Source organism: Mustelus asterias, chromosome 9, assembly GCF_964213995.1.
Source record: "Mustelus asterias chromosome 9, sMusAst1.hap1.1, whole genome shotgun sequence".
Classification (NCBI taxonomy): domain Eukaryota; kingdom Metazoa; phylum Chordata; class Chondrichthyes; order Carcharhiniformes; family Triakidae; genus Mustelus; species Mustelus asterias.
In genome coordinates, this window is record NC_135809.1 from 53,823,961 (window position 1) to 53,847,603 (window position 23,643).

Consider the following 23,643-nt stretch of genomic DNA (forward strand, 5'->3'; position numbering starts at 1 on the left):
TTAGTTGTAAGTATTCGCATTCCAACCATTATTCATGTAAATTGAGTTTGTGTCTTTATATGCTCTGTTTGTGAACAGAATTCCCACTCACCTGAAGAAGGGGCTTAGAGCTCCGAAAGCTTGTGTGGCTTTTGCTACCAAATAAACCTGTTGGACTTTAACCTGTTGTTAAACTTCTTACTGTGTTTACCCCAGTCCAACGCCGGCATCTCCACATCATGTCGGTCATAGAAAACAGAGGATAGCAGTGGAAGAATGCGTTTCTGAATGGAGGGCTGTGACTAGTGGCGTTCCTCAGGGATCAGTGCTGGGACCTTTACTGTTTGTATATATATAATATATAAAGTGATTTGGAGGAAAATGTAACTAGCTTGATTAGTAAGCTTGCGGATGACACAAAGGTTGGTGGAATTGCGGATAGCGATGAAGACCATCAAGGATACAGCAGGATATAGATTGGTTGGAGACTTGAACAGAGAGATGGCAGATGGAGTTTAATTCAGACAAATGTGAGGTAATGCATTTTGGAAGGTCTAATACAGATAGGAAATATACAGTAAATGGCAGAACCCTCAAGAGTATTGATAGACAGAGGGATCTGCGTGTACAGGTACATAAGTCACTGAAAGTGGCGATGCAGGTGGAGAAGGTAGTCAAGAAGGCATACGACATGCCTGCCTTCATCGGCCGGGGCATTGAGTTTAAAAATTGTCAAGTCATGTTGCAGCTTTTTGGACCTTAGTTAGGCCGCACTTGGAATATCGTGTTCAATTCTGGTCGCCACACTATCAGAAGGACGTGGAGGTTTTGGAGGGGGTACAGAAAAGATTTACCAGGATGTTGCCTGGTATGGAGGGCATTAGCTATGAGGAGAGGTTGGAGAAACTTGGTTTGTTCTCACTGGAACGAGGTTGAGGGGCAACCTGACAGAAGTCTACAAGATCATGAGGGCATGGACAGAATGAATAGTCAGAAGCTTTTTCCCAGAGTGGAAGAGTCAACTGCTCGGGTGCATAGGTTTAAGGTGCGAGGGGCAATGTTTAAAGTAGATGTACATGGCAATTTTTTATTATTACACAGAGGGAGGCGAGTGCCGGGAACTCACTGCCGCGGGAGGTAATGGAAGCAGATACGATAGTGACTTTTAAGAGGCGTCTGGGATGGGATTGGAGGGATATGGTCTCCGGAAGGATAGGTTTTAGTTCAGTCGAGCAGCATGGTCGGTGCAGGCTTGGAGGGTAGAATGGCCTGTTCCAGTGCTGTAATTTTCTTTGTTGGCTCTATTCTCTTTCCACAGATGCTGTCAGACCTGCTATGATTTTCCAACATTTTCTGTTGTAGTAATCCAGAACCCAGGCTAATCTCCTGGGGGCACAGGTTCAAATACCAGCACAGAGCAATCTAAATTCTATTATTAAAATCTAGAACGGAAAGCTAGTCTTAGTAATGGGCGTCATGAAACTACCTTTTAGGGAAGGAAATCTGTCAAGCTTACCTGGTCAAGTCTATGTGTAACTCCAGACCCACAGTAATGTGGTTGATATTGGTAGGAAAGCAAATAGAATGCTATAATTTGTGAGGGGAACTGATTATAAACATCGGGTGGCTATGCTTCAATCGTACAGGGCATTGGTGAGGCCACATCTGTGTTTACAGTATCGGTCTCCTCATACATTTGAAGCAGCTCAGAGAAGGTTTACTAATCTATTTCCAGGAATTGGCGGGTTATTTTACGAGGAAAGGTTGGAGACGTTAGGTTTGCATCCACTAGAGTTTAGAAGTGGTACGGCACAGTAGCGCAGTGGTTAGCACTGCTGCTTCACAGCTCCAGGGTCCCAGGTTCGATTCCCAGCTTGGGTCACTATCTGTGTGGAGTTTGCACATTCTCCTCGTGTCTGCATGGGTTTCCTCCGGGTGCTCTGGTTTCCTCCCACAGTCCAAAGATAGGTTGATTGGCCAGGTTAAAAATTGCCCCTTAGAATCCTAAAATGCGTAGGCTAGAGGGATTAGCGGGTAAATATGTGGGGGTAGGGCCTGGGTGGGATTGTGGTTGGTGCAGACTCGATGGGCCGAATGGCCTCCTTCTGCACTGTAGGGTTTCTATGATTTCTATGAGAAGTGCAAGAGGCAATTTGATCAAAACCTTTAAGATCGAGGGGGATTAACAGGGTGGACGTGGAAAGGATGTTTCCTCTTGACAGAGAATCTAGAACTGGGGGGTCACCGTTTAAGAAATAAGAGCTTGCTCATTTAAGACAGATTTTTTTTTCCTCAGAGGGTCATGAACCTCTAGCACTATCTTCCCGAAAAGGCAATAGTGGAAGCAGAGTCTTTGAATATTTTTAAGGCAGAGCTAGATAAATTCTAGATTAAAATGGGGGGGGTGGCAAGAATCTGGAGTTACAATCAGATCAGCCATAATTTTATTGAATGGTACAGCAGGCTCAAGTGTCTGACTCCTGCTCCTAACACTTATGTTCATATGTCCTCTTAACTGTCCCCCTGAAATAGCCTATCAAGCCACTCAGTTCAAGGACAATTAGGGATGGGCAATAAATGTCACATCCCATTAAATTTTTTCAACCAAAACAGAAGTGATTGAGTGTGTGAGTATTTTTATTGTTTGCTGTATGGATCATTGAGGGGTGGCTTTTAGCGAGCGGGCGGTTGAAGACTGGCTAGTAAAACTAAAACTACCAGGCTTACGACCATCATAAATGGCTGAATTCCTATGCTGCTATATTGTAAAAGGTAACAAATGTGCCCAAATGACTAGTTGCGAGACAGTAACACGATCATGACAATGAAGCAGATACCTGATATCGTTTTGATTAATGAAACTCTATCAAGAGAAACAAATAAACCATCAGTTGTTTAAAATTGAAATATTTTGATGTTCTAATGTTGGATTTAAGAACCAATAAGGCATCGGTCGTTCAAAATTATCTCAGGAATAAAACCAAAACGAAATTTATAAATCCAGGCAGGCTGTTCCACCAAATGTCAAACCCAAGTGATGCGGGTTACCCGCCTCCTAAAGCTCTGCTGTACAAATGGTCTCTCACATCTCGGCTCCAGTGCAGCCAGGAATCAGACGGATGGTGGGAGGAGGAGGAAAGGAATCAAAAGGGATAAAAAGCTGGCTTCCCGGGTTCCGCTGTCAGTTGTGTTGAAGAGCACCCGAAACCGCTTGGCACAGATGGCCAAGTGACAGCCGCCTTTGGTCTGGGCAACACTACAAAGCACTAAAGGATTGAACATAACGAACAGCGGTCTGAAAGTACTGACCCAGGAAATCCCATCACCATTAGCTTGCAATAGCACCGAGGCCTAACTAACAGGGGATCGAGCGGGGCGGGGAGGGGTCGCCCAAGCTACCTAACCCACCCAAACCTTTTTGGCAAGGGCCAGAGCAACCGTCCGTCTGTCTGTCTGACTGACTGTAACCCGCCCCGGCCCACTCATTCGGAGTAGGTGTAAAGCCGGCCTGGAGTGAAGCGACGGGCCGGCGAGAACAACCACGCAGGATGTTGCTAGGGCGACGCCCGCCTTCCGCGCCGAGGGAGGCCGTTGGTCGCGCGTGACCAGCCCACCCTCACTTGGAGCTTTTCAAACCTTCCTCTCGCCAACCGAACCCGCGGCGCGAGAGCCACCAGTCTTCAACCGCCCGCCCGCTGAAAGCCACCGTCTCCCTCAATGATCCATACAGCAAACAATAAAATACTCACTCTCAATCACTTCTGTTTCGGTTGAAAAAAAATCCACCGATTTAACGTTTGAAGAACCGAGAGGTCTAATCTGTCGCTTCTGACCTGGTACCGGATAAGTCCCTCCCTTTATTTCCCCCCCCCCCCCCCTTCCCGCCCGCCCGCCCGCCCGCCTGAAATCAGGGAACGTCAAACACGAAAACAAATGGCCGCCCGCCCACTGCGGTTACCAGGCTGTTGCTGTTTGGCGAATCAACCTATAATTGTATCAGACCTGTATCATCGTCAAGTTAAAATAGAAACCTCCCCTACACTTTTTGAAGCGGACCCCCAGGCATTTTCCACTGTTTGGCCAACGCAACTTCAAATCTCGCGCGAGGGGAGGAGAGATCACCGGCAGCAACATGGCGGCTGAGCTGCTGGCTGGCTGTGTTGGTAACACAGTTACTTAAAATGTGAAGGGAAGGCATGAATCCGGCGGGGCAATAAATCCAGGTAAAGAGTCCGGAAGTATATATTTCACTTAATGGTAGCTTGCAGACATATCCCTGATTAATCTTTGCACCTTAAGTGAGGTAGGCATTGCAACCAGGTAATGAGTTGGATAGTGAGAACATCGGTTTTCTTGTTTTTTCTTCTCAGTGAAAATAGACCACTTAAAATAACGTCTGCTTAATCCAAATTGGGGCCTCACCTTAAAAGTAATCAAGTCAATTTACGGATCTGATTGAAAAATTGAATCAGTCTGGTCTGGTGGCCACTGGATGGAAAGGTCTTGAGGTAGGTTAAGTTGGCCACAAGTAATTTATTGGGTATATGTTACACTGCGAGGTAGTTTTCTTTAGTGAAGTGTCAGCTCCTGTTGTTTGTGTACTGTTGTCTCCGTGACTTGAATATTTTGAGATTAAGTGTGTGTTTCTGTTGGGCATTTTGTTTTACTGACATTGATGTACTGCATACCGTGCTCGAACCTTTTTGCCAAGTTCACAGCTACACAGGAATCTCCAAGAAGATTTCTGGTAATGAGCTTGTGGCTTTTGTTTTGGTTTGACTTTACTGAGGATGAAAATTCATGTAAAATTTCAAGGTATTCCTGTCATAAAACAAAAACTTAAGTGGCAAACGGAAATGAGAGTTCATAAATACGTGCCAGTAATTGTACTTTTGCCACAAATCTTGGTAATGGCAAGACTTATTAATGAATTTAGAGCATCTAGATATGTCATAACCAGAAATAAAAGTAAGGTAGATTAATTGTGACCAATAGCAAATATGCAACTTTTAACTGAAGGGCAGGAGGTGATTTTCAGATTTCCAGCATATGCAGTATTTTGCTATTGTCTTTCAGAAAATTTTGACCCTCATACCATAAAATCAGTACTTTATTTTTTTATCTGACAAATGGTTAGATTTTTTTATCTATAAATGGTCTCACACATCTCATCAGTGACTGTTTCTACATTGAAGACACTATAGAAGTGCTTTTGCTTGTGATTGCTGCAGTTGATCTGATGGTAAATATGTAAGTGCAGATGCTGCTCAGCTATGCCGACCTGGAATGTTTAATCCAACACTTTGCCTCTTTTCTTGGGGAAATAAGAGGGCAAAACATCAGACACTTTTATTGTTATTAGAACGTACTTGTGAACTTGAAGTGAGAAACAGTTCATATTAAGAATTGAAATTCTCTCGATTTCAATGTGTAAGCTGTCGGATAAATGACTTAAAACGTACAAGTAGATTTTTTAAATGGAGAGAAGTAACTGGTGAGAATTGGCAAAGTTTTGCAAAAATGATGATGCTCTGCCTCGGATGCACTGGGGAAATGAGAAAATAAAGTGCATCGATGAAATGTGTGCGACGATTGTTAGGAGTTTCATTTTTGGGGTGAAGTTTGTTTAGCTGATTTTGATACACGTGACTTGCCTGCACTAGTGACTGGATTCTTCTGTGAGTTTGCAGATTACATTTTGGAGTTTCAAAATGAATCTGATTTAGGTGCTCAAAATTATGAAAGAACAGAACTATCCACACTATGTTATGTATTTGCCACTAAATGTCAGGAAAAAATGCTTCTGAAATAGGATGTTGAGTAGTATAGAGTACATCAGCTCCAGAAGGTTGGAAACATTGCAGACTTTCCAGTGAACAAGGATTGTTTTGATAGTTGGCACAAATAGATATTCTAGGATACCAAGAGGTACAAGTAGACTAGACTTCTTCAGTGACAGATAGTGACTAATGGAAATTAATTATTGTTTGAAATCTTTGTAGCGGCATCCCCTTATTACTGTTCTCATTCCATAATTTTCTTCCAGTTGGTGGTTCCTGCTAAGTTGTGGTTCTACGGGTTCCAACAGCCAAGAAGTTATTAGCTCAGTCTTCGTTCCTCAAATTGAACTTGGCCAGTGAATGCTAGCAGGTAATCAGACACTGAGCCTGATCCTGCCTCACCCAATACCTATGGATATATTTTCTGACGGAGATTTGCTGGATAACATCTAGGGGTGTAAACGTTTGTTGACTTTTCTTGACCAGGCCAGGTCATTCTTGTTGTCCATCTAACGTTCTTCAAACATTAATTCAGGTCAGAAACTCGAGTGTTCTATGAAGTCCATCTGGATCATAAGTTTTGCACTTTGAATTTGGCTAGGGTGAGCATGAGATATTTCACTTCAGGTATGATTCAAATGACCTACTAAGGAGCTTTTATCAAACAAAGTTTATTTAAGTATACGGTTAATATGTATAGAAAAACAGCAATAATTTTTACCAATTATAAATAAGAAAAAAAAAGTTGTATTGTATAAACAGTGAATATAGGAAATGTCCCAATCAAACCAATCCCATAAACAAACCCTTTTCCTCAGGTTTAACACAGCAAGGACTAATGCTCACATGATACTGGAATTTAGTCCTTTGGTTGAATGCTGCAATTCTCTTGAGACTCACACAGACAAGCTTGGAGTCAGAACAGCTTCCCAAAATACCACGGAGACTCTAGTCAAGCCAACCACTGACAGCAGATTTTCTACTTCAGAAGGCCAGGAACCTTGCTTCCAGCTAACAGCAGAATTTCCAAAACGAGGGAGAGAGAGGGAGACTCTGCTTTCCAGCTCGATATCCACCCACTGCTAAACTAAAACTGAAAATAAATCCTTAGATTGTTTTTCTGGGGAGGAACCACCTCACTTTGGCTTGTCAGTCAATCTTTCCCTGAACATGCAGGGTCATAAAACAAATTCCAGAAAGTACTTGAGGCCCATAGTAAAAATAAACAAAACCCCATTTGAGCCATTGAAGGGGCAATAAAAGGTCTTCTCCACCCCAGCAACAATTTTTTTAAAAAACTGACGCTATGATAGCTGTAGAGATCATGATTTTAAAAATTTTTTTTAAAGATGTACTCATGTCACCCATCTTGCCAAAGGTAGAAACAAGCCAAAGTTATTTGCCTTTTTATTAAGAAGTCTTAAATTTATCAGGTCACAATTCAAACTTCTCAGCCCTTCAGAAAGTAAACCAACTTCTGTTGCTGACCTGTAGCATTTTATCCATTCATAAAATATCTAAGCTGCATTGTCTCCTTTTATATTTCATGTGGGTGATAAATTGTATTTAATACTCTATCCAGTCTATTTGGAAGCTTCTTATCATTTTTTTCCCTTAATTTGGGTTGAACTTTCGAAAGGGTTTTCAGTTTTCTTACCAGTCCACCTAATTAATTGTCTGTTGAGGCAGACATTGAGTTTAAATTGTTATAGTGTCTGATAAGATCATGAAATCACAGCACAACAAACATAACTTAATATGGAAGATCAAACTCAAACTGCAGACCTTTTGGCATTAATGCTGGATGAATAAATGTTTACAATTGACCTGAGAGCTGAATGTATATAGGTATGCTTTGGCTTTAATTTTTATCAGATACTTGGTATAAATTGCTTGTATATTTGGATTGAGACTGATTTTTGTTTTTGTGCAAGAAAATAAAATAACAGAAGCTCAGGCAGACTACTATGTAAAGTTAAAGCGTGTGGGATTGTGTAGTGTCAGGAGATGGATAGAAAGCTGGTTAGCAGATAGGAAACAGAGTTGGCATAAATGGGACTTTTTCCAATTGGCAGGCAGTGACTAGTGGGGTACCACAGGGGTCTGTGCGAGGACCCCAACTATTCACATTGATTTGGAAGAGGGAACTAAATGTATTATCTCCAGATGAGCTGTGAGGAGGATGCAGAGATGATTCAGCGTGATTTGGACGGGCTGAGTGAGTGCGCATATGCGTGACAGATGCAGTGTACAGTGGATAAATGTGAGGTTATCTATTTCGGTAGCAATAATAGGAAGGCAGATTATTATTTGGGTGTAAATTGAGAGAGGTGGAGACTCAATGAGACCTCGGTGTCCACCAGCATCAGTTGCTGAAAGTAAGCGTGCAAGTACAGCAGGCAGTAAAGAAGGCAAATGGTATATTGGCCTTAATAGTGAGAGGATTTGAGTGTAGGAATAGGGATGTTTTACTGCAATTGTCGGTGACGCCACATCTGAACTAGTGTGTGCAATTTTGGTGTCCTTATCTGAGGAAAGATGTCCTTGCTATATGAGGAGACGCTAAGTCGGTTTGGATTATATTCATTGGAGGGGATCTCGGAGAAACTTATAAAATTCTAACAGGATTAGAAAGGATGGATTCAAAAAGAATGTTCCTGGTGGTGGGGGAGTCCAGAACTAGGGGTCATAGTTTGAGGATAAGGGGTAAACCTTTTAGGACTGGGGTGAGGAGAAACATCTTCACCCAGAGAGTGGATGAATCTGAGGAAGTCACTACCACAGAAACATTGTGTGATTTAAAGAATAAATTAGATACAGCTCTTGGGGCTAAAGGGATCAGAGGATGGGGTGGATGGGCTGGAAAGGTGGGATCAGGATACTGAATTTGATGATCGGCCATGATAATGAATGGCGGAGCAGGCTCAAGGGGCCAAATGGCCTACTCCTACTCCTATTTTCTATGTTAACTTTTTATCAACATCTTTGAAATTGAATGGTGACCAATCCAATAGATCCAGTGACAGACACATTGAGGTTATGATCGGCAATGAGGTGCTCTACCTTCAGAAAGGATTTAAAGGCACAACTGAAATGTTACTTTCTACTTGTTGACAGTCATGGCTGGAGCATAACACTTGGTTACCAAGCAGTGCTGTTCAAGGCAAAGAAATCTCCTAAAATTAATGTGAAGCACAGTGACTGTGATGTGTAGTATTTAAGAAAGAACTTTATACAACACATTTCACTTCCTGAAGAGAACAAACAAAATTTTGATGAAGTGCAGCCATTATTCTTGTGGAAGCTAATATAGCAGCCAATTGTGCATACAAGAGATCCGACAGATAGAAAGATTTGCATTTTCTCTCATGCCTTTCACGACCTTGGTACTCCAAAGCACTTCACAATCTATGAAGTTTTTCTGAATCAGTCACTGTTGTAATGTAGGAAACACGGCAGTTTTCATTTCTGCAAGCTCCCACAAACAGCAACATGATTACTCAATAATTGGCTTTTTGTAATGTTGATTGAGGGATAAATATTGACCAGCACACTTGGGATAACTTCCTTGCCCCTCTTTGAAATATCACTATGTTATAGAAACATAGAAGATAGGAGCAAGAGGAGGCTATTTGGCCCTTCAAGCCTGCTCCGCCATTCATCAAGATCATGGCTGATCGTCCAACTCAATAGCCTAATCCTGCTTTCTCCCCATAACCTTTGATCCCATTCCCCCAAGTGCTATATCTAGCCACCTCTTGGATACATTCAATGTTTTGGTATCAACTAGTTCCTGTGGTAATGAATTCCACAGGCTCACTACTCTTTGGGTGAAGAAATGTCTCCTAGTTTCCATCCTAAATGGTCTACCCCGAATCCTCAGACTGCGACCCCTGGTTCTGGACTCCCCCACCAACAGGAACATCCTCCCTGCATCTACCCTGTCTAGTCCTGTTAGAATTTTGTAAGTCTCTATGAGATCGCCCCTCGTTCGTCTGAACTCCAGCGAAAATAATCCTAACCTAGTCTATCTCTCCTCATTCACCATTCCCTCCATCCCTGGAATCAGCCTGAAAATCTATCATTTACCATTTATATCAATCCAAACTGTTGCTGATTTGGGCAAGGGATGAGGGGGTGGGGGAGGAGGGAGATAGGAGATATGAGGAAGAACTTGTTTCATGCAGGGAATTTTAATGACCTGCTGCTCACTGCCTGTGAGGGTTATGGAAGCAAAGATGATCGATGACCAAAAAAGGAAATTGGGTGGACACTTGATGGAAATAAAATTGCAGGACTACAGGAATACAGCAGTGGAATGGGACCAACTGGATTGCCTTGCACAGGCATGGTTTCGATGAACAGAATCACTCCCAGTGACTGACTCGAAGAGGGCAAGTATTCCTAGATTTGTTAGTAAGCAACGAGCAGAACTTGGTTTGTGTAAAAGCCAGGTAACATTTGTATAGTTGTGACTATAATATAACTGGATTCTATGCTCAACTTGAAAAGAGAAACTTAACAGAATTACTAAGACTCTGGTACAGCTAATTTTAACAGTTTGAGACTGACTGATGACAATAACTGGATCAACACTATTATTGGGCAGGTGAACAGTGAGGAGTTTAAAAAAAAAGCTTTATCCAGGACCAGTAGATGGCCCTAAGGAGCAAAAATAGCAGTAATCAACAAAAGGGGAAGTCACAGATAATGTAAACTAAAGGAAGGAGCATCCCTAGGGGACTGGAAGTAAAATACAAAAACAGCCAATGAAAACAAAAACTTGAATAAGACTTGCAAAAGTGAGTTTAAAAAACTGATTAACATAGGAGGAAGTGTTGTCAGGGGTAAGTTTAAAAATAGATGCTGATAATATTGCAAACAAATATAAGAAAATGGCTAACTTAATACTTTGTGTCAGTCTTCACAGTAGAGGAAGAAATATTATACTCCAGACAGACTAATAGTGAATCAAGGACTGGAATTCATTCAAGTTTACAAGCAAGAAAATAGTTGTAGAAAAATAATACCATGAAAGACTGACAAATCCACAAGATGGCTTCTATTCGAGGTTTTTAAAGGAAATAGTGGGAGGCATCACCCAATAACTTTGAAAGATTATAACCCAAGATATCTAGATTCCAGAATTGTCCCTTAGATGGAAGAATGCAAACTTAAGCATCATTTAAGAGAAGGGAGAAACTGTTGACTGGTTTAAAGTTTATTTTATTAGTGTCGAAGTAGGCTTACATTAACACTGCAATGTGAAAATCTCCTAGCCATCACACTCTGGTGCCTGTTCGGGTACACTGAGGGAGAATTTAGCATGGCCAATGCACCTAACTAGCAAGTCTTTTGGACTGTGTGGGAGGAAACCTACGCAGACACTGGGAAAACGTGCAGACTCCACACAGACAGTGACCCAAGCCAAGAATCGAACCCGAGTCCCTGGTGCTGTGAGGCAGCAGTGCTTACCAACGTGCCGTCCTGGTTGGGCAATTGGTGAGGCAGCCGAAGACAGTAGGGATAATGAGTATGCACTTGAATTGGAAGGATGTGACTCATGCTGTCTTATGGTTAATGACTTGCATAATATTGTAGCCACATATCCACGTTTTCTGATGATTGAGATTGGTGGCAGGGTAAGAAATGTAGATGGAAACTTAAAATTATACATAGAAATTGATAGATGAATTAAGTGGGAATAACTATGGCATTTCACTGGAATAATACTAGAGCTGTATAAATTAGAGATACATTCCCTGGAATGAAAAATGAATCTCTAGGAGGCCAAGAATGAGTGACTCGCTGTCAGCAACAAGGCCGGAACAGGCCCAGGGCACTGTTACTCAGCCTTGCACCAGGCTCAACCCAGTTGTCATCTGCAAATTGAGCTACTCTAGGGAAATTGAAGGGGTCGAATTTGATCCCCTTCTGCTGATATTGCATTAAGCCATCGGTGAGTTATCTGTTAACCGGGTTTGGAGTTGTTGAGCGAGAAGAGTGCTGTGTCAGTGTGTGGGACAATCGCAGCTCAGGTGCTGAGTCGGTCATGTAAACCTTGAAAGGGTGAGGGGGTGCGATTTAGTAAGGGAGGGTGGGGGGAATTTTGTTCCCAACTCTGCTCCATGCCTACTCCCAAAATTCCAAACATGGCTGTCCTCACATATTTAACTGGACACCACTTACCTGGAGACGTGCTGTGATGCTAACACTGGTTAACACGCAATGACCACAGGAAACTCCCCCTTCCTCTTGGGTATCACTGATGCATAGACATATGGAAAATATTGGGGTGGCACAGTGGTTAGCACTGCTGCCCCACAGCTTCAGGGACCCGGGTTCGATTCCCGTCTTGAGTCACTGTCGATGTGGAGTTTGCACATTCTCCCTGTGTTTGAGTGGGTTTCCTCCGGGTGCTCCGGTTTCCTCCCACAGTCCAAAGATGTGCGGGTTAGGTTGATTGGACATGCTAAATTAACCCTTAGTGTCCTGGGATGTGATAGGTTAGAGGGATTAGCAGGGTAACTAAGCGGGGATAAGGCCTGGGTGGGATTGTGGTCGGTGCAGACTCGATGGGTCGAATGGCCTCCTTCTGCACTGTAGGGATTCTGTGATAAATAGGAATAGGTATAGGGCATTTGGCCCTTCAAGCCTGTTCCGATATGATCATGGCCAATCCTCTGTCTCAACACCATACTTCTGCACTCTCTCCATGCCTCTTGATACTTTTAGAGTCTAGCAATCTATTTCCTGCTTAAATATGTTCATTCCCTCTGTGGTAGAGAATACCACAGGTTCAGCATCTTCTGAATGAAGAGGTTTCACCTCATCTCAGTCTTTTGTAGCCTATCTTGTATCCTGAGACTGTGACGCCTTGTTGTGGACCCCCCAACCCAAGGAGATAACATCCTTGCATCCAGTCGGTCTAGCCTTGTCAGAACTTTGTACCCTTCAATGAAAGCCCCTTTCATTCTTGTGAATCCAGGTCTACATGACCCAAACTCCCCTCATACGACAATCCTGCCATCCCAGGAACCAGTCCAGTCAACATTTACTGCATTCCCTCTATAGCAAATATATCCTTTTCTTAGATAAGGAAACCAAAACTGTACACAATACTCCAGGTGCCATCTCACCAAGGCCCTGTACAGCTACAGTAAGAAGTACTCCAGTCCTCTTGTAGGGTTCCTATTCTATTCCTTTACAATGAACTAACTGGAAGGTCAATATCCTGAACTGATCAAGTGGCAGTTACATTTAGAGTATAAAAATGCTTTCATCTCATGGCACTTTTATAATCTCACCCATTTGGAGTGTATTTGTATTTCACCACAGATGACTAAAAAGTGCTGTAATTTTCCAGCCTCTCATTCTGCACTGATTTGGCTGCTTTACGCTATAATGTGTACATGATTCCTTGTCACAAAAACTTTCAGCCCTTTTTTGTCTTTGGCCTCTCTCATCCCCAATCTATGGAGGAGGTGATTTTGAACATGTGGGGCAGCACAGTGGTTAGCACTGCTGCCTCACAGCAGCAGGGATCCAGGTTCAATTCCGGCGTCGGATGACTGTGTGGAGTTTGCACGTTCTCCCCGTGTCTGCGTGGGATTCCCCTGGGTGTTTTGGTTTCCTCCCACAGTCCAAAGATGTGCAGGTTAGGTGGATTGGCCATGCTAAATTGCCCCTCAGTGTCAGGGGGATGAGCAGGGTAAATACGTAGGGTTATGGGGATAGGGCTTGGGTGGGATTGTTGTCGGTGCGGGTTCGATGGACTGAATGGCCTCCTTCTGCACCATAGGGATTCTATTCTAAAACCCTCTATGACTAGTGGGTTTTCATACTGGTCGGATAACTCCATTATTGTTGTATTGTACGATTACGAAGCTAGAAGGTGAACTAGATGGAATAGGTGTTCTGTTGGTCTTCCATTTCTGTTCGTATAAATGAATGACCAGTTTTTTTAATTGTGGTGTTTTAGTCAGAGGGAATTGGAGAATCAGAACACTAAGAAATTTCCCCACTTGTTGAATAGAACCATATCTATCAGAGCAAGCAGACTGAGCCTAAGTTTAATATATCTCCAGTTGTTGGGTTTTTTTAAGTAATGCCAAAACTTCAGCTAATACAAAGATGCATGAAGTCAGTATCCTGGTTAATGAGGTATCTTTATTTGACCAACGATTACTGAGAGAGAGAGCGTTGGGCAGTCCAACACCTCTCTGAAGAGAAGGCCCTGAGCATTCCAATACCACTCTGAAGTTACAATGCTGACAGGACAATTATACATTTTCAAGTTTACTTTTCCTGCCTTCCCGTTAGTTATGGACCAGTCATCATTAGTGCAAATCAATCATTGTTAACAGTTGTCATATACCTTAGCCGATTACATTCTACCCGCTGACATCATTGATCCGTAGAATCCGGATGTTTCTTGCCCCTATTGCTAGCACCCCCTGATGCTGAGCTATCGAGTTCAAAGATACTGTTCTAACCAACTCTCAATTATGTCAATGGTTGAGTCAGACAGTTGATATTCCCATGTCTAAGAAGCATTGTCTTATCAGCACAAATTGAACATTCATACTATGGTCTTGGGAACCCAAACTGTCCGTAATTTATGCTGATAAGAATATACACGTTCTGTGGTTTTATTGTTCCAAAGAATGTGGTTCGTCTCACTCCGTCTTCATCCCATGATGCTCTGGAGCAGCCTGTCTTTGCCTAAAGTGTACAGATTTTTTTAAAAATACCTTTTAAAATCCAAAATACATGTTTAAATCAAAAATACTTGGAAAATCTCTTACTATGATTATATGTCTCTTTATGCAGACTGTACCCCTGTTATTCTGTAAGTCTGACCTGGAGTCTTTTCACTTAATGCTAGTAGTTTAATTAGTGTCTTAAATCCCTGATTATTTGAAATTTCTCTAACACCAATAATGCATTTATTTGACAGCCCAGATTATCTCCATTGTGGGGCTTGAATCTACATCCTGAGCTGAGAGTACTACTAACTGAGTCAAGCTGACTGTAGTCAAAGATGATTTGGAGCAAATCCTTTTACCCTACAGACGTATACTTCCTACCTTGTGTTGCTGATGGCTTTTTTATTAAGGAAGGAAAAAGTATGTCAGTTAAAAATGAAAAAGGAACACTTGGGCTAGGGCTAGACCATTTGTCTACAATACAAAGAAAATTACAGCACAGGAACAGGCCCGCCAAGCCTGCACCGACCATGCTGCATGACTTAACTAAGACCCCCTATCCTTCCGGGGACCATATCCCTCTATTCCCATCCTATTCATGTACTTGTCAAGACACCCCTTAAAAGTCACTACCGTATCCGCTTCCACTACCTCCCCCTGGCAACGAGTTCCAGGCACCCACCACTCTGTGTAAAAAAAAAAAAAAAAAAATCTGCCTTGTACATCTCCTTTAAACCTTGCCCCTCGCACCTTAAACCTATGCCTCCTAGTAATTGACTCTTCCACCCTGGGGAAAAAGCTTCTGACTATCCACTCTGTCCATGCCTCTCATAATCTTGTAGACTTCTATCAGGTCGCCCCTCAACCTCCGTCGCTCCAGTGAGAACAGACCAAGTTTCTCCAACCTCTCCTCGTAGCTAATGCCCTCCATACCAGGCAACATCCTGATCAATCTTTTCTGTACATTCTCCAAAGCCTCCACATCCTTCTGGTAGTGTGGCGACCAGCATTGAACACTATATTCCAAGTGCGGCCTAACTAAGGTTCTATAAAGCTGCAACATGACTTGCCAATTTTTAAACTCAATACCCCGGCCGATGAAGGCAAGCATGCCGTATGTCGTCTTGACTACCTTCTCCACCTGCATTGCCACTTTCAGTGACCTGTGTACCTGTACACCCAGATCCCTTTGCCTATCAGTACTCTTAAGGGTTCTGCCATTTACTGTATATACTGTATACAGACAACCTTTAATTTAGAATGGTAGTTGAGGAAGGTTATAACGCTTTTTAAAAACTTCAGAAACCTTTGGAAGCTATTACTTTGATTTGCCAAAGTAATTTGTAAAATGAGTGAAGGTAAAATATTGGTAATATGTTTCAAAGCATTATTGTTGCTATAGTATACCCATGCCTTGTTTGTGGAGGTTTTCTCTTTGCAATTGTCAAACCTCTTGTAACCTAAAATTATTTGTTAATCAGTTGAGAGGATAAACATTTAAGATAACAGTTCTATCCATAAAACTCAAAGAATGCTGCTCCATGACCCTAATTTGATATATTCTAATTTGTTCCAATGCAGTGTTCAGTAAAAGTGGGAAGATAGTCTGCCCAACTTGAATAATTCATCAGCTACTGTCCAGAGCTTTGTCTCATTATTGTGAAAGCTGTTGCCGGTCCGATTTTCCATTTTCAATCCTGTAAGTGCTATTGACCCAAAAAATACAGCTGAAACTTAATTAACCTTGCTTCAAAGTGTTCTTGAGTGTTACACCTACACAGATGCATGCACTTAAATATTTATCTTCCCCCTGTATAGCTACTGGCATCAGATTAAAAATTAACTATTATAACTTCTCCATTGTGATTTTTTTTTTCTCTCAGTTGTTTGTGAAGGAGGAATTTTGGATTTAAAAACAATGAGTGGTGGACTGGCACCAAGCAAAAGCACAGTGTATGTATCCAATTTGCCATTTTCACTGACGAACAGTGATCTGCACAAGGTAACACTTTAACTGTCATTTGCATTATAGGTGTTTGAAACAGATACTGTACTCTGGACTGTGCATTTCACTCTTAGGATATTTTTTTCTAACATTGCTAAGATTATGCTTTATTTATCTTGCCCTGTTGGAATTTGAAGCTAGAGCTCTCTCAATGCTTTTACAGTTTATCCAATGGCAAGGATGGTCCCAGGAATGAACCTGGCCTTTACTCGAGGAAATTTCAAGGGGCAAATAAATAATTTAATATTTATTTGCATCTTTTCATGTCCTCAAGGTGTACGGCACAACCAATTAGTTGATATATTTACTATTATTATGCAAGTAAGCACAGCAAAGATGCAGAAAAGAGAATGAAAGTAATGACCAAATATGTGTTGAATTGTACTGATTGAATGAGAAATATTTGCCAGGATACCAGGAGCATACAAATGGTGCCATGAGAGCTAATAGATTTGAGTAATGCACCTTACCAATGAGTTGTGACACTGAGTGTCATGGTTGATTTTAATATGGTCACTGAATAAAGTACTTGGCAGTGACGAGCTCCTCTTGGGTGCTACATCATAAAAGAGGCAACCCTTCAGGGAAAATAAAGAAAGTAACATATAAATAATTTCTGCAAATTAGATTTGAATTTACCCCCTTCAAGTGCATACTGTGTCCTCTGCTTCCACTGCTGTGGATGAGGAAAAGCAGCTTGACCTCATCTACATTATCTCGCCTCTTTAAAATCCTAAACAACAATCGTATCACCTGTCAACATTCTCTTTTTCATTGAGAACATGCCTAATTTATATAATACTCCTCATAACCCAAATATACTATCTTGATCATTCCAGTTGCCTTCTGTGCCCTTGCAATAGTTGTAATGTCCTTCATGTATTTCAGTGATGAGAAGTATACATGGTATTCAAAATTTAATCCCATAAAGGATTTAATGCCATTAATTACCCTGCTGTTTTGGTTCAATACTATCCTTTTTATTATATCTCCACATTTTATTTATTTGCTTTATTCACTGCCACTGAGCAGAGTTACAATGACAATCAAGATCTCCAGATGTCTTTAATTTTCAATACATTTTGTTTCCCTTCAAGTAATAGCCCCTTTCTTTATTTTCTGTACATATTTGAAGCACTTGTTCACTAAATTTCATTTACCATCTGTCTGCCCAATAGCCAAATATATTCAGATCCTTCTGTAACTTATTCTATATAGTTGAGAGGTTTTCACCTTTATTAGCTTTGCAATAGCTTCCCAGTTAAATCGAAGAGTACATCAGGGATTTGATTTGTCCCCAAAACTGTTCAACCTGTACATATCTTCAGAGACATCTACCATGATGAAACAAATGTTGATGGGTTGAACGTCAAGAACTTGAGATATGCAGATGACACTACTCATTATTTACAATTTCCTGTAGGGTCTTGTCTCTTATTCTGCAAAGTAAAAGCAAGGAGTGTGGAACACAAGGTGACCAGATTTTCAAAAGTCAAAACCAATGTACTTTGAAAAGCCTTGGGAAGGTGAGGCTCCATGATGATTGACATGTTGGGTGACCAGGAGTCTGGGAGAGGGCAGTTGAAGATCGGAGGACATATCATGCCATCTCCCAGAATATGTCCAGCCAGATTTGAGAACCCAATTCCATCGATTATGAGTCACTAAGAAGTTCCCAATCAATTTAATTTTAACTCGATATCTTTTCCCCTGGAACACACAGGCCTTCAAGAAATCATGCTGTTTCGGTTTGCTGTAATTTTACACTTTGCATGCTACTCTACTATATAAACAACAATATGTGATGAAACTATATTGGGGGGTGCGGGGAAACACACCTTAGAATCTCCTCCCAAACAGTGCTTTCTCTCAGATGCCTTCACCAAGAATTCACTTCCAAGATTCCAGTCTCTTCTTTTAGTATTCCACTGCCTTGGATTGCCACAAGCATTCAAGCTTCCACACAATCTCTCGGGTACCCAACCATGCTAACAGAACACAACTGCTTCACAGGCTGTATTAAGATATCACCAACCTTAGGATTACTTCACCTGTCTGGCTTCTCGCTAGCTGACTTCACCTTTTAGCTCTGTCTTTAACTGGGAGCTGCTTTCTGCCTCTCTCTTTAACTTCACTGAACAGTACCTTATTCAGATTCCAGTTGTTTGTCCCTTTGACTTAAGTGTTCCTGGGATTCCTCTTTTCATCACCTTTTTTCCAGAATTATCTGTTCTTGAGCTTCTGGTACTTTCTGCCCCTTACTCTATTGTCTTGCCTCTCTGCTGTCTGTTTCTTTGAGAGCTACTCCCTTCTCAGGTACCTGGTTTCGATCCCTTTAATCACATTTTAGTTTAATGTTTTAAGTTTCCTTTCTACTTTGCCTTTTGTTTCAGGCACTTCCCTTTTTGGGGACTACCCCTTTTGATTTGTCTCTCAGTTAATTTGATTTAGTTTAATTGTTTTGCCAAAAACATTAACTGAATCACAAGTGTTTATGCTTTTCAGTGAGGGGTCCCTGGTTGCTACCCAACAAACTCATCTTTTTTTAACTGTTTGTTTTCATAGCTGATCTGATTGTGACATTAGTTCCACATTCCCGCCTACTCCCAATAACCTTTCACCCCCTTGCTTATCAAGAATCTTATCTATTCTGCTTTAAAAATATTCAAAAAATTTGCTTCCACCACTTTTGATAAAGTGTTGTTCCAAAGACTCATGACCCTATGAGAGAAAAAAATTCTCATCTCTGTCTTAAGGGGTCACCCATTTATTTTTAAACAGTGATCCCTAGTTCTAGATTCTCCTGCAAGAGGAAACATCCTTTCCATCAGTCCTGTTAAGACTTCTCAGGATCTTGTATGTTTCAATCAAGTCACCTCCTATTCTTCCAAACTCTGGTGGACAACAGCCTTTCCAACCTAAGACAATTCTTCCATTCCAAATATCATTCCAGTAAACATTCTCTGAACTGATTCCAATGTATTTACATCCTTCCTTAAATAAGGAGACCAATGCTGTGCACAGTACTCCAGATGTAGTCTCAACAATGTCCTGTATTACGAAAGCATAATCTCTCTATTTGTATTCAATTCCCCTCACAATAAACAGTAACATTCTATTAGCTTTCCTAATTTTTTGATGTACCTGCGTACTAACCTTTGGAATTCATGCACTAGGACACCCAGATTCCTCTGCATCTAAGAGTTCTTCAATCTCTTAATCATTTAGATTAAAAAATGGACAATTTCATATTTTCACATTTTGTACTCAATTGCCAGATCTTTGCCCATTCACTTAATCTATCTATCTCTCTCTCTCTCTCCCTAAGCTCCTTATGTTCTCTTCACAACTTGCATCCCTATCTTTCTTTGTTTCAGCAACAAATTTAGCGACTATATCTTCAGTCCCTTCATTCAAGTCATTTTGATAAATTGTAAGAAATTGAGGCCCCAGCACTGTGGCACATTACTCATCTCATCCTCCCAACCAGAAAATGACCCATTTATGCCTACTCTGTTTCCTGTCTTCTATCCATGTTACCTCCTGCACCTTGAGGTTTCATTTTCTGCAATAAGTTTTGATGTGGCACAAATCAAATGCCTTCTGGAAATCTCCTGCTTCCCCTTTATCCACAAAACGTTATTTCTTCTTAAGCCAACAAATTGGCTTAAACATTATCTTCCTTTCACAAACGCATATTGACTCTGCCTGATTGCTTTGAATTTATCCAAGTGCCCTGCTATAACGTCTTTAATAATAGCTTTTAACATTTTCCCTATGACAGATGTTAAGCTAACAGGTCTGTGGTGTCCCGGCTTTATTTCTCCCTTTTTTTTGAAGAAAAGAGTTGCATTTGCTATTTCCCAATCTGATAGAACCTTCCCCAAATCTAGGGAATTTTGGAAAATTAAAACCAATGCATCAACTATTTTACTAGCCACTTCTTTTAAAACCCTAGGGTGATGTCCATCAGGACCTGGGAACTTAACAACCCACTGCTCAACAATTTGCTCAATACCACCTCAAGATGATTCCTCCCTTCTATTCCCTGATTTGCAGCTATTTCTGGGATGCTACTTATATGCTCTATACTGAAGACAGATGCAAAAGATCTGTTCAATTCATCTGCCATCTCTTATTTTCCACTATTAATCCACGGACTAATTTTCTATAGGACCAATGCTGCCTTGTGAACTCTAGCTTTCTCTCATATTCTATATTTTCCCTTCTTATTAATCTTTTAGTAATTTTTAAAATATTCTGTCCATCCTCTGACCTGTCTCCCATTGTTACACAATTATCTGCTTTTTAAGTTTGAAACTTACTATAACATTTCTAGTTAACCAAGACTGGTGGATCCACTTGTTGGAATTTCTCTCTCGTTGAAATTCTGAAATGTCCCTTTAAATGTCGTCTCCTGTATCTCTATTGACCCATCTTCTAACCTAATTTGCCAGTTCACTTTAGACAACTCTGCTTTCACGCCTTCATAATTGCCCTTACTTAAGTGTATATTATTTGTCTTGGACCATTCTTCTCTCCCTCAAACTGAATGTACAAATCAGTCATATTATGATCAGTGCTACCGAATGGCGCCTTCACCAAAGGGTGATGAATTAATGTTATCTCGTTGCCCAGTAACAGATCCCCTGTAGGCTGCTCTTGGGTTGACTCCAGAATATGCTGTACCAAGAAACTATCTCAACAACATTCTATAAACTTGGCTACCATTTCCCATCTGATTTTTCCAGTCTATATGTAGATTACAATACACCATCATTGTTCTGTCAAGCACCCATTATTTCTTCTGTTTGTACTTCGTCCTACCATGTGCGTACTGTTAGGGGACCTGTAAACCATTCCCACAACTGACTTCTTGCCTTTATCATTTCTCATCTCTACCCAAACCGATTCTACATCCTGGTTTCCTGAACTTGGGTTATCCCCTAATTCCATCCTTAATTAACAGAGCCACACCTCCCCCTTTTCCTAGCTCTCCGTCCTTCCTAAATGTCATGTACCCTTCAGTATTCAGGTCCCCGCATGTCTCTATGATGGCTATCAGATCGTACTTATTTCTTAGTTCATCTGTTTTGTTTAGAAGGCTATGTGCATTCAGATATACAGCCTTTAGTTTTGTCCTTTTTAGTATTTTTGTAACTTCTGGCCTTATCTGCTGATTTACTGTTAGATTTTCTGTCAGGATCTCTTCATCATTTCCCATGTTAGTACTTTTGTCTTTTACCTTATCTGTACTCTTTGATTTACCACATCTTCCCAAATTTGATCCCTCACCCGACTATTTATTTTAAAGTCCTCTCTACTTCCCTATTTATGAAGCTCACTAAAACACTGGTCCCGTCATGGTTTACGAGTGGACCATCGCAATGGGTCAGTCCCCATTTTTCCCAGTACTGGTGCCAGTGCCCCTTTAGAACTCAATTCTATCACGTCAATCTTTGAGCCACACGTTCATTTCTCTAACCTTATTTACTCTCTGTCAATTTGCATGTGGCTTGGGTAATAATCCAGAGATTATTACCTTTTAAGGTTCTGTGTCTTAACTTGGTGCTTTACTCCTCATACTGACTCAGCAAAACCTCTTTCCTTGTCCTGTCTGTTATTGATATCTACATGGACCACGACAACTGGATCCTCCCACCCCTCCTCCCAAAATCCTTTCTAGCCCTGAGCAGATTTCCAGAATCCTGACACTGGGCAGTTTGGTAAAAAGACCAAAGGTTAATGAACCAGGACATTTTACAGAGGACTAAAGCAATCCCAGTCCAGTCAACACTGCAGATTTTTCTTAAATATGTTGGATTGACAATTGGACAAGTCTAACTCAGTCAGTTAATTACCACCCTATCAATCCTCAAATGAAGTTACGGAAGGAGTCATTCTCTTTGCTGCAGAGAACAGTGTCAATCCCCTCACTATGCTGTCCCCTACAACCACTACAATTTTTTTTTGCTCCCCCCACTTGAATGACTTCCTTTTTATTTTATACTTTTCCAATTCAATCAAATCAAGTCCAATTCAGAGTCACAACAAGTTGAGACATTTCCGATCCAGTCTGACAAGACAGGGCATGCAATCCTCTACCCTGTCCTGGGCCTGATCTACATGAGCCAAGCTGATTGGAGCAGGCGGAGAATTCCTCCTCCAAGGCTTGATCTCATTTGCATCTTAGCCAAAAGGCCGAGATACCGCTTTTAAAAATTGCTTCATATGAAGCATATGAAGCTTATAATCTGACCCAATGACCACTACCAAGTGCAGCATCAGCAGACTACACTTGATCTTAGCCAAAAGGCTGGGAATGACTTCCTTTACCATGTCCAGTCAGCTCATCCACCCTGCAGCCCTCATTCTCATTCAAACAAGCTCAAAGAACCTCAAACCTGTCAGACAATGGCAAAGGTCGAGGCTCCAGCACTCCTGCCCTCTGGGCCTCCCTTATCTACCTCGATTTGCAGTCACACTCTCTTGTTCCCAACAACTAACCAAATCAGAAGACCCTATCTTAAGGAGTATGACCACCTCCCGTTAAAGTGTCCAGATAACTCTTTCCCCCCCCCCCCCCCCCCCCCCGCCACCCCCGATGCATCGCAGTGTCTGCAGCTCTTCTTCCAGCTCAGTGACTGAGTCTTTGTTCCTCAAGCTGCACACGCTTACTTCATATGTATTTGGCCTGGAATATCACAGTGATATCCAGGATTCCCCACATACTGCAGCCAGGACACATCACCTGACCTGCCATCCTTTAATGTGTTTAAATTAACTGAATTATTTTCAATTATTTTCCTCCTTTATGTATTTTATGAACCTTGCCACCAATTCCCATACTTTTTTAAACTTTAGGAATGGAATAGACCATAACCACTTCACAGATTATCCCCAAGCAGGAAGCTTCTTCCCCTATATTAGAGTAAGAACCAATTCCTACAGGGTGAAAATGTTAGAAATGGCAAAGGAACACCTCTTTCCTCTTTTTCTTAACTCACCTTCTTCAAACAGTTCTCAGCATTCTTGTTCAAAGCCACACTCGTGCACCAATGGTATCCTGGGGCTGACAATTGACTCTTGACAGCCATCCTTCTTTGTGTCTGATATAACCCCAACCAGTTAAGGTTTCCCCATAAACACTCTTCTATTTTTCTGGCTGTTC

General features: G+C 41.4%; 2 protein-coding genes across 12 annotated transcripts in view; one reads left to right on the plus strand and one right to left on the minus strand.

Annotated features, from left to right (window-relative positions):
• The window catches only part of pphln1 (periphilin 1), a 153,165-nt gene extending 149,088 nt beyond the window's left edge, over positions 1–4,077 (minus strand). Inside the window, exon 1 of one of the 10 annotated variants that reach the window (XM_078220208.1) lies at positions 4,020–4,077. The gene's annotated coding sequence lies outside the window, so the exon portion shown is untranslated. The other 9 variants (XM_078220201.1, XM_078220199.1, XM_078220202.1 and 6 more) reach the window with 9 other exon arrangements.
• The window catches only part of zcrb1 (zinc finger CCHC-type and RNA binding motif 1), a 55,078-nt gene continuing 35,323 nt past the window's right edge, over positions 3,889–23,643 (plus strand). The window contains exons 1-3 of one of the 2 annotated variants that reach the window (XM_078220210.1): positions 4,092–4,202; positions 6,026–6,129; positions 16,351–16,469. In XM_078220210.1, the coding sequence (XP_078076336.1) occupies positions 6,120–6,129; positions 16,351–16,469 (129 nt within the window). In that variant the 5' untranslated portion in view covers positions 4,092–4,202; positions 6,026–6,119. Of the gene's footprint in view, positions 4,203–6,025; positions 6,130–16,350; positions 16,470–23,643 lie in introns of both variants that reach the window. The other variant, XM_078220211.1, reaches the window with a different exon arrangement.